Source organism: Mustela nigripes, chromosome 7 (assembly GCF_022355385.1).
Source record: "Mustela nigripes isolate SB6536 chromosome 7, MUSNIG.SB6536, whole genome shotgun sequence".
Lineage (NCBI taxonomy): Eukaryota > Metazoa > Chordata > Mammalia > Carnivora > Mustelidae > Mustela > Mustela nigripes.
Genome location: NC_081563.1, coordinates 49,651,534 through 49,664,736, shown reverse-complemented (window position 1 = coordinate 49,664,736; position 13,203 = coordinate 49,651,534). Strand labels below are relative to the sequence as shown.

Genomic DNA, 13,203 nt, shown 5'->3' with positions numbered 1-13,203 from the left:
GTGGGACTCGATCCCAGGACGCTGGGATCATGACCCGAGCCGAAGGCAGCTGCTTAACCAACTGAGCCACCCAGGCGTCCCTGGACATTTTTGATTAATGAAGGATGCAGATAAAAGCACAGTTATTTTTTAAAATACATCTGTTTGATGCCTGAGGTTTCCAAAGACTGAATGTGTTTTAACTCATAGTCACTCATGCACCTAGTGGAGTACCCAGGCATGACTTACTTATATTTTTTAAGATTGTCTTAGTCTGCACTAGAAGTTTAGTAATCTTTAAATTTGCACATTTACTAAGTCCAAGAAAATTTACTCAATTTGATGCCAAGATTTGATTAAGAACAACTGTAAATTCTGAAGGGTGCAAAGGAAATACAAATATAGACAGCAATCTAGGCAGTTTAACAACTACTTTACAAGCTCCAAAAATCCAGAGGCAGATGGCATATTCAGATTTTGATTTCAGTTTTTCATCATAATTCACTTCAGCCCATATTTTTAGCATTTCTCTTTATGCTGGCTCTGTATAAGAATTACACAGACTATAGGAAAAAGAGAACATATCCCTTGCCCGCAGGGAGATGAAAATCTAGACGTGAAAATTACCATCAAAGTGTATGAAACAAAGAATATAAGGATGATAAATAATGAAGCATCTAGATGGCTCGCAATGGTCTTAGAGTCCTAAGGCCAGTATTCTTACCTCCAGGGAAGTAAAGCTCAGAGATGCACCTGTGGTCACGTGTCTGCTGTACTGTTTGAACTGCTGAAGCCCATCCTGTACTGCCAGGTGCAGGGAAGAGCTATGTGGCCTGAAACAGCCTTCTCTCTGCAACATGCGGAGTTCTGAGATGCAGGCCTTCAGCCTAACAAAGTTCCCTTTCACTTGCTGTAGAGAAAAATGAACCAAAGATCTTTAGTGACCCAGGTTCCAGATTAATGGGCAGTCCATCTTCTTTATCAGTTATTCCTCAGGCGTCCCTTCCCTTCCTGAAGATTTTTTAATTGACCATATCTATTCTATGCCTTCTATGCTTTAGGCATGGCACTAAAATCTTCCCTATACCAGAAGAAAGAAAATTTGTAGTCAAAGGATTTTGATTATGTGGAGTTACCAGGAACAGGAAAGAAAGTGTTTGAACTTATTCACTCATCCAAATGGAAGTCCAGTTGTGATTGCTGAGTTTTACTTTGGGGGGCTCTTCAAACTGGAGGCCTAGCAGGATCACTCTTAAATATTATTTTCATTTCATAGTCAGTCTAGGCACTGGGAGCCTCTCTAGTTTCTAGAAATGAGGATTTTGATATGGTTGGTCATTCCAGAATGGATAAAGAAGAGATGCTTGACTTAGTCTGCAGTCAGCTCAAGGGGCCAACATGTAAACCTCTTGGTTCTATCTTGCCTCCCTTTATAAAAAGTTACTCTCAGGAAGTAATCTAATATAATCTGATTCTATATCAGTGTTACCTCTCCTAAGGATGTATACATTTTGAATAAATGTGGAATGCTAATTTGTGACACTATTTGAATTCTAAGCATCAATAGCAGATGGGGGTTGGGTGAGGAGGAATTATATTTGGGATGAGGAAACCACCCTGACAAAGAGCAGAACTGAGCAATATTTGCAAAATGCACATAAAATTCATGAGCACGAGCTGCCATTATGCCAGTTTACTTAAGTCAACCCCTGCCCCACTGAATTCCACAGCTGCTTACTTTGTTAACATGCTCCTGAGTCTATGGGAAAAACACAAAAAATAGGATGTAATTCTTACACAAAGAGAATTTGTAATTTAGATGGGAAGATAAGAAACCTACGCAAAAAAGAAATGAAAACGAGACCGTATGTATAGACCAGTGGCCTTCAGAAATTTCTTTTCATGTATCCCCTAAAAGAATCTGAAGACTGATACACTTTATCTATCTATCTCAAGTTTTTACTTTAATTCCAGTTAACACACAATGTAATATTAATTTCAGGAGTAGAATTTAGTGATTCGTCATTTACATACAACACCCAGTGCTCATCATAAGTACCCTCCCTAAGCCCAGTCACCCATTTAACACCCTCCAACTGTCCTCCAGCAGTTTGTTCTTTATAGTCAAGAGTCTGTTTTATGGTTTTCTTCTCCATCTCATTTTTCATCTGTTTTGTTTCTTAAATTCCACATGAGTAAAATTATATGGTATTCCTCTTTCTCTGACTTATTTTGCTTAGTATAATACCCTCTAGCTCCATCCACATCATTCAAATGGTAATATTTCATTCTTTTTAATGGCTAATATTCCATTGTGTGTGTGTGTGTGTATTCCCAGTAGTTCATTTTTGCTTTTGTTTCCCTTGCTTCAGGAGACATATCTAGTAAGAAGCTGCTGTGGCCAATGTCAAAGAGGTTACTGCCTGTATTTTCCTCCAGGATTTTGATGGGTTCTTGTCTCACATTTAGGTCTTAAATCCATTTTTTAAAAGTAGGCTCCATGCCCAGCGTGGGGCCCAACTTAGGGTCCAAACTCACAACCTCAAGAGCAAGACCCAAGCTTAAGAGTCAGATGCCCAATCAACTGAGTCACCCAGGTGCCCAGTCTTTAATCCATTTGAATTTATTTTTGTGTATGGTGTAAGACAGTGGTCCAGTCCATTCTTTTGCATATTGCTGTCCAGTTCCCCAACACCATTTATTGAAGAGACTGTCTTTTTCCATTGGACATTCTTTCTTGCTTTGTTGAAGAATAATTGCCCATATATTTGTGGGTTCATTTCTGGGTTTTCTATGCTGTTCCACTGATCTATGTGTCTGTTTCTGTGCCAGTACCATACTGTCCTAATCACTACAGCTTTGTAATATAATTTGAAGTCCAGAATGGTGATGCCTCTGAGAAAGGGACAGGTGAGGCTAGGTAGGGAGAGATAGGTAAGGGAGCTATGTGATCAGGTTCATAGAAATTCCACAAATGTGGAGGTATAAGGAAACCAGAGATAAGGGAACACTTCAGGCCACCCTGCCCTAGGTGTCCAAGGGGAAAGTCTTATTATTTTTTGAAGATTTTTAAAAATTTGTTTGACAGACAGAGATCACAAGTAGGCAGAGGGGCAGGCAGAGAGAGAGAGAGAGAGAGAGAGAGAGAGAGAGAAGCTGGCTCCCTGCTGAGTAGAGAGCCTGATGAGAGGTTCGATCCCAAGACCCTGAGATTATGACCTGAGCCGAAGGCAGAGGCTTAACCCACTGAGTCACCCGGTGCCCCGTTTTTAATTTTTAAGTTATTTTTAATCAATTTATTTTTTTTTTAGGGGAAAGTCTTACTTATGCCAATCTCCTGTGGTAACAAAAAATAACCAGAACCTAAAAAGAATGAAGTCATTAAAGATGTTAACGCTAGTCCTTAATCAGTGGTGCTGCCAGTAGGAAGTCAAAAAGATTTAACTTCCCTGGATAGCTTTTTATAAAAGACCAAAGTCCTCAGTGGCAACCCTGTTGGGATCCCTCTCACTCCTGAGAGCTTTCTCTGTATCCTTGCTTAATAAAACTCAACCGCTTTACTCACTCCTTTTGTCCATGAGATTCATTCTTTGGTTGTGAGACAAGAACCTAGCTCTCTCACTTTACCTACAACTTTCCTTCTCTTTTTCAAGATTGCTTTGGCTATTTGGGGTCATTGGGGTTCCATACAAATTTTAAGATAGTTTTTTCTAGCTCTGTGAAAAATGTTGGTGGTATTTTGATAAGGAGTGCATTCAATATGTAAATTGCTTTGGGTAATATAGACATTTTAACAGTATTCATTCTTCCAGGGTGACTGGGTGGCTCAGTTGGTTAAGGGTCTGCCTTCAACTCAGGTAATGATCATGGATTCCCAGGATCGAGCCCTGCATCAGTCTCTCTGCTCAGTGGGGATTCTGCTTCTGCCTCTGCCCCTCACCCCACCTGTGCTCTCTCTCTCACTGTCTCAAATAAATAAATAAAATCTTTAAAAAAGTATTAGTTCTTAGAGTCCATAAGCATGGAATGTCTTTCCATTTCTTTGTGTCATCTTCAATTTCTTTCTTCAATGTTTTAACGTTTTCAGAGTACAGATCTTTTACTTCTTTGGTTAGGTTTATTCTTAGGTATCTTACAGGTTTTGGTGCAAATGTAATTGGGATGATTCCTTGACTTCTCTGTCTGATATTTCATTATTGCAACAGATTTCTGTATGTTGACTTTGTATCCTGAGCCTTTATTGAATTCATGTATCAGTTCTAGCAGTTTCTCGGTGGGGTCTTTCGGGTTTTCTGTATAGAGTTTCATGTAATCTGCAAATAGTGAAAACCTGACTTCTTCCTTGCCAATTGGGATGCCTTTTATTTCTTTTGTTGTCTGATTGCTGAGGCTAGAACTTCCAGTACTATGTTAAATAACAGTGGTGAGAATGGACATAACTGTCTTATTCTTGACCATAAAGGAAAAGATCTCAGTTTTTCCCCATTAGGTTATTAGCTGTAGGTTTTTTTTGTATATGGCCTTTATAATATGTTGGGGTTTGTTCCCTCTAACCCTGCTTCGTTGAGAGTTTTTTTTTTTTAAAGATTTTATTTATTTATTTGACAGACAGAGAACACAAGTAGACAGAGGCAGGCAGATAGAGAGGAAGGGAAGCAGGCCCCCTGCTGAGCAGAGAGCCCAATGTGGAACTCGATCCCAGGACCCTGAGATCATGACCTGAGCCGAAGGCAGTGGCTTAACCCACTGAGCCACCCAGGCGCCCAAGAGTTTTTTTTTTAAATCAAGAATGGATGTTGTATTTTATCAAATGCTTTTTCTGTGTCTATTGAAAAGATCATACAGTTCTTATCCTTTCTTTTATTAATATGGTATATCACATCGATTGAACCACCCCTGCAGTCCAGGAATAAATCCCACTTGATTGTGGTGAATGATTCTTTCAATGTATGGTTGGATTCTATTTGCTACTATTTTATTTAGAACTTCTGCATCCATGTTCATCAGGTATATTGATCTGTAGATCTCTTCATGGAATCTTTGTCTGGTTTTGGTATCAGGGTAATGCTGGCCTTATAGAATGATTTTGGAAGTTTTCATTTCATTTATTTTTTGGAATAGTTTGAGAATAGGTATTAACTCTTCTTTAAATGTTTGGTAGAATTCCCCTGGGAAGCCATCTGGTCCTGGACTTTTGGTTGTTGGGAGATTTTTTATTACTGTTTCAATTTCTTTGCTGGTTATAGATCTGTTCAAGTTTTTTATTTCTTCCTGTTTCAGTTTTGGCAGTTTATATATTTCTAGGAATTTGTCCATTTCTTCCAGTTGTCCAATTTGTTGGCATACAATTTTTCATAATATTCTAATTGTTTGTATTTCTGTGGTGTTTGTTCTTTCTCTTCTCTCATTTGTGATTTTATTTGGGTCCTTCTTTTTTCTTTTTTGGTAAGTCTGGCTAAGGGTTTCTCAGTTTTATTAATTTTTGCAAAGAACTAGCTCCTGGATTCATTGATATGTTCTATTGTTTTCCTAGTTTCTATATCATTTATTTCTGCTCTAATCTTTATTATTCTCCTTCCCTTTGCTTTTCCTCTTTCCTGCTTGCTGAAACACAAGTCTAAGAAAGGCCAACTTGGTCTACAAGTCAGTACCTGTGTTGCTGGTGGTAGTAAGATGGTGGAACAATGAGCCAGGAGGAGCATGGGTCCTTATTGATTATGGAATTGCCACACTAGCACTGGATTGCGTAAAACTATTTGAGAAATAAATACATTTACATCTTATTTAAGACACTTTTATTCAGGGGTTTCTATGACTCACAGCTGAGCCTAATCATAACTAATTCAATCTTATTTAAAAAAATTCCTCAGGTGCCTGGGTGGCTCAGTGGGTTAATCCTCTGCCTTTGGCTTAGGTCATGATCTCAGGGTTCTGGGATGGAGCCCTGCAGCATCAGGCTCTCTGCTCAGCGGGGAGTCTTCTTCTTCCTCTCTCTCTGCCTGCCTCTCTGCCTACTTGTGATCTCTCTGTCAAATAAATAAATAAAATCTTTAAAAAAATTCCTCAACTTTCTTTTTGGTAATGTTTTGGGAGGAATCAACAGTAAAAGTGTGTTTCCAACAGTCATCTTTGCAATGATCAAAAGACTATACTTTTCTACATTTAAGTTTTCTAAAATAAAAACTTTTTTTAATCAGAAAATGCATTTCTATTTTGAAAACTGAAACAAAAATCTTAACTTATCTCCTGTAATTAAAATGTTAAAAAAAAAATAGGATGGCCTCCTGATGTCTCTGCCAACCAGGTTACAATAACCTTTAGGAAAAAAAAGTGATCTTCTAACAAGGTTTGAAAATATTTCCTATTTGAGTAATTTTGCCAAATGCAATGGCTTTGGCAATATTGGAAATTAAGCTGTTCTTTCTTATATTAATCAAATAATAGGGTTACTTATTGCTCAAGAGCACTCCTGGTTGATAAACTCTTGTAGCAAGAGGTCACGTGCCCAAATCATCTAAAAGATTAGATCATCATTCAGAAACAGGCTGAACAGAAAGTAGGCTAAAACATAACTATGTATTATATCCCTTGAAAATGGTATCTGATCTCTCAGGTACTCATTTTGATTCCGGAAGTGATTTTAAAATGCAGGCTTTGCAGAAACATTAATTGCCTAGAATGTGAAGAGCTCATATAGCTTGGCTGGAAAACAATTTCTATATATCAAAGGTTAATGACTGATGAATGCTACAGAAAGTCTTACATTCTTATCCTTTTTTCCCTCATGAAATGCCTAGACAATATCCCATATAGCAATAGTGTAAATAGTTCAGACTTGTGTTCCAAACCCAAAAGGTGGGGTCAGGGATCTATAGGGACCTGTTAGATAAAGAGGGAGAAAATGGATGGTAGGAAGATAAGACCTGGTGTCTCTCAGCTGGAGTTGTGCCATTACCTGCAATCTGCAATCTGAGCAGTCAAATGTCATTAACTTCTCCCCGTTCCCCTTTCCTGGATGGAAAGTTTGGGATTTCCACTGTGGAAGATTCAAATGTGCTTTCAGAAGTTACTGAGTTGAAATGCAGCCCGGTGAATCAGGTACTGAAATTGCCTACAACATTGTTTTGAGTTATTATCTATTATATCACAAATTCAGGTTCTTTGTCTTAGATATCTGGGTGAGTTTCAAGGTGCAGAGTGGAGACCTTGATTCAGTTAGATGGGAGCTGTACAGAGAAGTGGAAGTTGGGATGAATGGGTAAGGACTAATGGACCCTCACTGCATTTCTTTCTTTCTTTTTTTCTCACTGCATTTCTTTCAGCTTTTTGTGTAAACTAGTTGTACAAATATGCCTACAGGATGTTCTCTCCCTAAATCTAGTGCCAGTGTGTTCTCCTTGGTCTTGGCAGTTTAAGGCAACTCAGATTGATGTCTTTTTGGAAATCAGATGAAAAAAGTTAGAACATAGTTTAGGTCATTGATTTTCAAAAATATTTTTATTAGTAGAAACTTATATAAACAATTTTTATATATCCATATATGGATTGAATCCATATGTGAGTTGAATTTTATTAGCACAAATGTATTGTCAATATTTTGTTTTTATTTATTTTCAATATATAATACATGCACATGATTCAAAATTTATTTATTTTTTTTTCAAAATTTAAAGGTTATAAAATTATATGCAGAAAAATCACCTTTCACTCATCCTTCAGCTAGGCAATCTATATTGGTAGCTTGTTGGATATCTTCCCAGAGATTTTTTTCTTTACATGGAAGAAAATATAAAAGATAAATCTGTTCTTCTTACCAAAATAAAAGAGCCTATGATAGTCTTTTATATCTTGATTTTATTGCATAGTGTACTTGGGCAATGATGTCATTCAATAGATAAAAATTGTCTTAATTTTTTAAAAGATTATTTATTTGAGAGAGAGAGAGCACATGAGTAGGGGAGAGGGGCAGAAGAACAAAGAGAAGGGAGCCCAGTGTGGGGCTCGACCCAAGGACCCTGGGATCATGACCTGAGCTGAAGGCAGAGGCTTAACGGATTGAGTCACCCAGACTGCAAAAAGTGTCTTAATTTTTACAGCTACAGAGTATTCCACTAATGAATGGAACATAATTTTATTTAACCAATTCCCTATTGATTGACATTAGATTGCTTTCAATCTTTTGCCACTGCAAAGAGTGCTGAAATGATAATACTTAAGTCATTTTTCCACATATGAAAATGTATCTGCAGGATAAGTTCCTAAAAGCAGACTTGCTAGGTCGGGTATGTAAATTGTGATACTTGTCACCAAATTGCCCACCCTTGAAATTGTGCTAATTTATATGGCATGTAAGTGTGGTTATTTCTTTAAAACCTCATGAACATTAGGTTACTAAAAAACAAAAGTAAACAAAACAAACAAAAAAAACCATACAGGTGAAAAATAATAGTATCTCAATGTACTTCAAGTTTTCTTTTTCATTTCTTTTATAAGTGAGATTGAACATATTTTGATATGTTGAAGGATCATTTATATTTCTTTTTCTGAAAGCTATATATGTCATTTCTCATTTCCTTTTGGATTATTGGTCTTTACCTTATTAATTATGTAGATTTTTTTTTGCCAAGCACATATTTTCTATTTTTTTTTATAGCTGAGTTTTTTTTTTTTAAGATTTTATTTATTTGATAGAAAGCATGCACAGCAGGGGGTACAGCAGGGGGAGAGGGAGAAGCAGGCTCTCCACTGAGCGGGGAGCCCGATACAGGGCCTGATCCCAGGACCCTGGGATCATGACCTGAGCTGAAGGCAGAGGCTTAACTGATGGAACCACCCTTAGATGTATAAGGTGCCTTTATACAGCTGAATTTACTAATCTTTCACTTTTGGAATTTTGGGTTTTATGTTATGGTTAGACAAACCTTTCTTACTCTGATATTTTCCTCCATGCTTTGTGAGCTAATTGTCAACTTACTGCCTCTAAGATCTAATTCACTTTTCAATAGATCGTTGCAGTGAAGGACAAAATCCCTTTAAACATTTCTCCTTTACATGGACATGATGTTAAACATTTGAATAGAGAGCACTGGAGGAACACTGCAGAAGGAAGATGCTTTCCTGCTGAAAGCAGTGGGGTATGAGAACATCTGATAGTGCCTCACACTAGCAGATAGTGCCCCAAATTAACAGTCCCTTGAATTTAGAGACTAAATGTGTGTGTTCCCTTAAAAATCATATACTTAAGCCCTAACTCCTACTGTGGTAGCATTTAAGTGAGGCCTTTGAGAGGTAATTAGGTTTAGAGGAGGTCAAAATGATGCTGTCTCTGGTGACCTTCTAAAGAAGAGGAAGGACACCAGAGCTCTCTCTCTCTTCATATACATGCACTGAGGAAAGGTCATCTGAGCAAACAACAACTCTACTTCTGTAAGCCAGAAGGGAGCTTTCACCAGAACCTGGCCATGCTCACACCCTGATTTCGAACTTCTAGTCTCCCAAAATTTGAGAAAATAAATACGTATTGTTTAAGATGTCTAGTTTTTAGAATTTTCTTGTTATGACATCCTGAGCTAAGACACTGTAACCTCTTAGCCCTGGCTTGGTGATCACCTTTCAGCAGTCCTTTTGGCACAGACACTGCCTGCTTCAGGTCTCCTGCCTGCACAAATGGCTCACTCCCTCTGCTCACCTCAGAAATTTGTCTCCTGTGGCCCTCCCAATGATGCTGCAATTTCCACATGGACGCTGTTTGGTCTAGGCATTCTGTCTATGTTGATATCTCCACTCTACACACTTATGCACCAGTCCCTGATTACAGCTCACCAACATCTGGAAGACTGCATCCTGCTTTCACAGTAACCACGAACCAGCTCTGGCTTGGAAAAACCGGTGAACTTCTTTGTTATCTGGTCAGCTGCAACTATACTTTCTCCAACTGGTCCTGAAGTCCAGCCTTGGGAAAGGAATATACTTTTCAAGTTTGTCCTTCCTAGGCATCACTACCTCAACCCTAAGGTACCATAGAAAGTTCTCATATCTTACAGTTGCTTTATTATCATAGTTTAATATGTTAAATGATGTTAAAAATTTCCATATAAACTTCCCTTGTTTAAATCACTGTGTGGTTTCTCTCTCCTGATTGGACTCTGACTGATACAGTCTGTTCTCCTATATATATAATATCAATTTTTACATTTAAAATTTTGATCTATCTGGACTTTATCCTGATGTAAGCAATGTGTATGGATCAAATTTACTTTTTTCCTACATGGCTATCCAGTTGACCCAGGCATTTACTGGATTATTATTTCAAATAAATTTTATTATTTTTTAATTTTTAATTTATTGCTACATTTATTTATTTTTAGTAATCTCTACACCCTACATGGCATTCAGACTCATAGCCCTGACATCCGGAGTCTCGTGGTCTTCTGACTAAGCCAGCCAGGTGCCCCTCCAATTAATTTAAATTAATTAACTAATTAATTAATTAAAACGAGGGAGAGGTGGGCAAGGGCAGTGGAAGAACAGAGGAAGAATCTTAAGCAGGCTCCACCCCCAGCATGGAGCCTGATAGGGCATTCAATCTCACAACTCTGAGATTATGACCTGAGCTGAAATCAGGAGTCAAATGTGCCACGCAGGCGCCCCCCACTCCAATTAATGTTAAATATCATCTTTATTATATACTAAATTCCCACATATATTTGGGTATTTTTCTGGATTTTAAATTATATTACATTGCCCTATCTTTTCAATCTCCAGTATCACACTTTGCATATGTTTAATATTTGAGAGGAATAGTTCCTAGCTGTTTTTTGCTTTTTTTCCCTTTTGCTTCTAATTTGAAGTTTATTATTAGGATGTCCAGTTTTGGGGCACCTGGGTGGCTCAGAGGGTTAAGCCTCTGCCTTTGGCTCAGGTTGTGATCTCGGGGTCCTGGGATCGAGTCCCGCATCAGGCTCTCTGCTAGGCAGGGAGCCTGCTTCCTCCTCTCTCTCTGCCTGCCTCTCTGCCTACTTGTGATCTCTCTCTGTCAAATAAATAAAGTCTTTTAAAAAAAAGTCTAGGATGTCCAGTTTTCTTGTTGGAAATTTCATCAGGAATTCCATTATATTTACAGATTAATTTAGAGATAATGGACATCTTTCTGGTCTGACTCTTCCCCCAAATTAATGACTTTTAATTTGTGCAATCTTTTTTTGTGTTTCTCAATAATATTTTAATTCATATGAGTCTTGCACATATATTAATTTCAATCCTAAGTGTCTGACAATTTTGGTGATTGTATGAGATCTTTTCTGCCACTTTACCATCAGATCTGTTGTTTGGAATATATGAAGGGTATTAATATCTGTATTAGTTCTTGTACCAGACTATTATCACGAGTTCTTTCATTGTTTGAAATAATTTTCTAGGGGCACCTGCGTGGCCCAGTGGGTTAAAGGCTCTGTCTTCAGTTCAGGTCATGATCCCAGTGTCCTGGGATCGAGCCCCGCATCGGGCTCTCTGCCTCCTTGCCTACTTGTGATCTCTGTCAAATAAATAAATAAATAAAAATCCTAAAAAAAAAAAAGAAAATAATTTTCTAGTTTATTCTCTTGAACATCACTAATCTGCAGATAACAATCATTTTATATCCTTCTTTCCTATTTTTATATTCTAATTTATTTCCTTTGTACAATTGCATCAGTGAAAATCTCTGGAATACTTTTAAGTAATAATGATGATAACATAGGAATATATTTAGTGTCTTCATTAAGTATGATTTGATTCTTGAGCTGTTATAAACCTATATTGTGCTCAGGGATAGTTACCTATACCTACTATATTAAAATCTTCTAAGATTTTAGACTTAAGGCTGGATGTTGCATTTTATTAAATGCTTTTTTCAGTATTTATGGAAATGAACATGATCATATTTTTTCTTAGATGTATCAATACAGTAAACTGTATTAATGGATTCCCTAATATTTTACTATTTTTAAAAAAATTCCTGGTATGTGATCTTTTTAAATATAAGCTGAGGGTGCCTGGGTGGCTCAGTTAGTTAAGCCTCCAACTCTTGATTTCAGCTCAGGTCATTATTTCAGGGTTGTGAGACAGATCCTTCTGTCAGGCTGCATGCTCAGTGGGGAGTCTACTTGAGATTCTCTCTCTCCCTTCCCATCTGCCTCCCTGTCCTTGCTCTCCCTCTCAAATAAATAAATAAAGCTTAGAAAAAAAAATATATGGCTGGATTCTATTGCCTGTACTTTATTTGGGATTTTGAATACTCATAAATGAGACTTGCTGTGGCTTTTCTTTTTGTGCAATATTTGTTGGGTTCTAGTATCAATATTATGTCATCTTCAATAAAAAGGTTTTGGAGGGTTTTTCTATCCTGTGCAATGAAACAATTAAAAAACATAGCAATGGTCTGTTCTTTAAAGTTTAGTATTACTCCCCTTTAAAATCATTTTGTTTCAGTACTTTATTTTGGAGGAAGGCAGCTCTTGGGCAACTTTGCTTTATGGGAAATGGTGAGTTTATATTTTTCTCTCTTCTGAACTTAATTTTGGTAATTATATTTGCATGTAGAGTTATGCATTTCACCCAAGTGTATGTGGTTCTTTTCTCCTTATCATATTTTGTATATGGCACCTTCTCCTGTCCTTCTCCTCAAACTAAGTTTACTAATGGTTTATCTGCCTACTACTCTTCCCCCAAGGTACAAATTGGGGTTTATTAATTTGTTCCACCATTTTCTACTTTCATATTCATTATTTTTTTTATCTTTACTATTTCCTTCCTTCAGCTCTCCTTAGGTTTTTTTTTGTCTTTTGTTGTTAAGTTGCATGCTTCATTTATTTAGTTTTTCTTGTTTACTAATGCAATTAAAAATAAATTAATACAGTTTAAAGATAAAGTTTCCTTTTAGCATTGCATTTTTTATAACCCATAGGTTCTGATATATAGTATTTTATTATTATTATTATTTCCTACACATATTGCAATTTTAGTTTGGATTTCCTTTTGACTCCAAATTTATTTAACAGTTAAAAATTTCCATGGGGGGGTGCCTGGGTGGCTCAGTGGGTTAAAGCCTCTGCCCTCAGTTCAGGTTATGATCTCAGAGTCCTGGGATCAAGCCTTGCATTGGGCTCTCTGCTTAGCAGGGAGCCTGCTTCCTCTCTCTCTCTCTGCCTGCCTTTCTGCCTGCTTGTGATCTCTTTCAAATAAATA

The 13,203-nt window shown here is 37.3% G+C and overlaps 1 protein-coding gene across 1 annotated transcript in view; it reads right to left on the bottom strand.

Moving 5' to 3' along the window:
* The window catches only part of M1AP (meiosis 1 associated protein), an 83,651-nt gene that overhangs the window by 45,834 nt on the left and 24,614 nt on the right, over positions 1 to 13,203 (bottom strand). Inside the window, exon 3 of the mRNA XM_059405758.1 lies at positions 704 to 889. Coding sequence (XP_059261741.1) covers positions 704 to 889 — 186 coding nt within the window. The remainder of the gene's footprint in view (positions 1 to 703; positions 890 to 13,203) is intronic.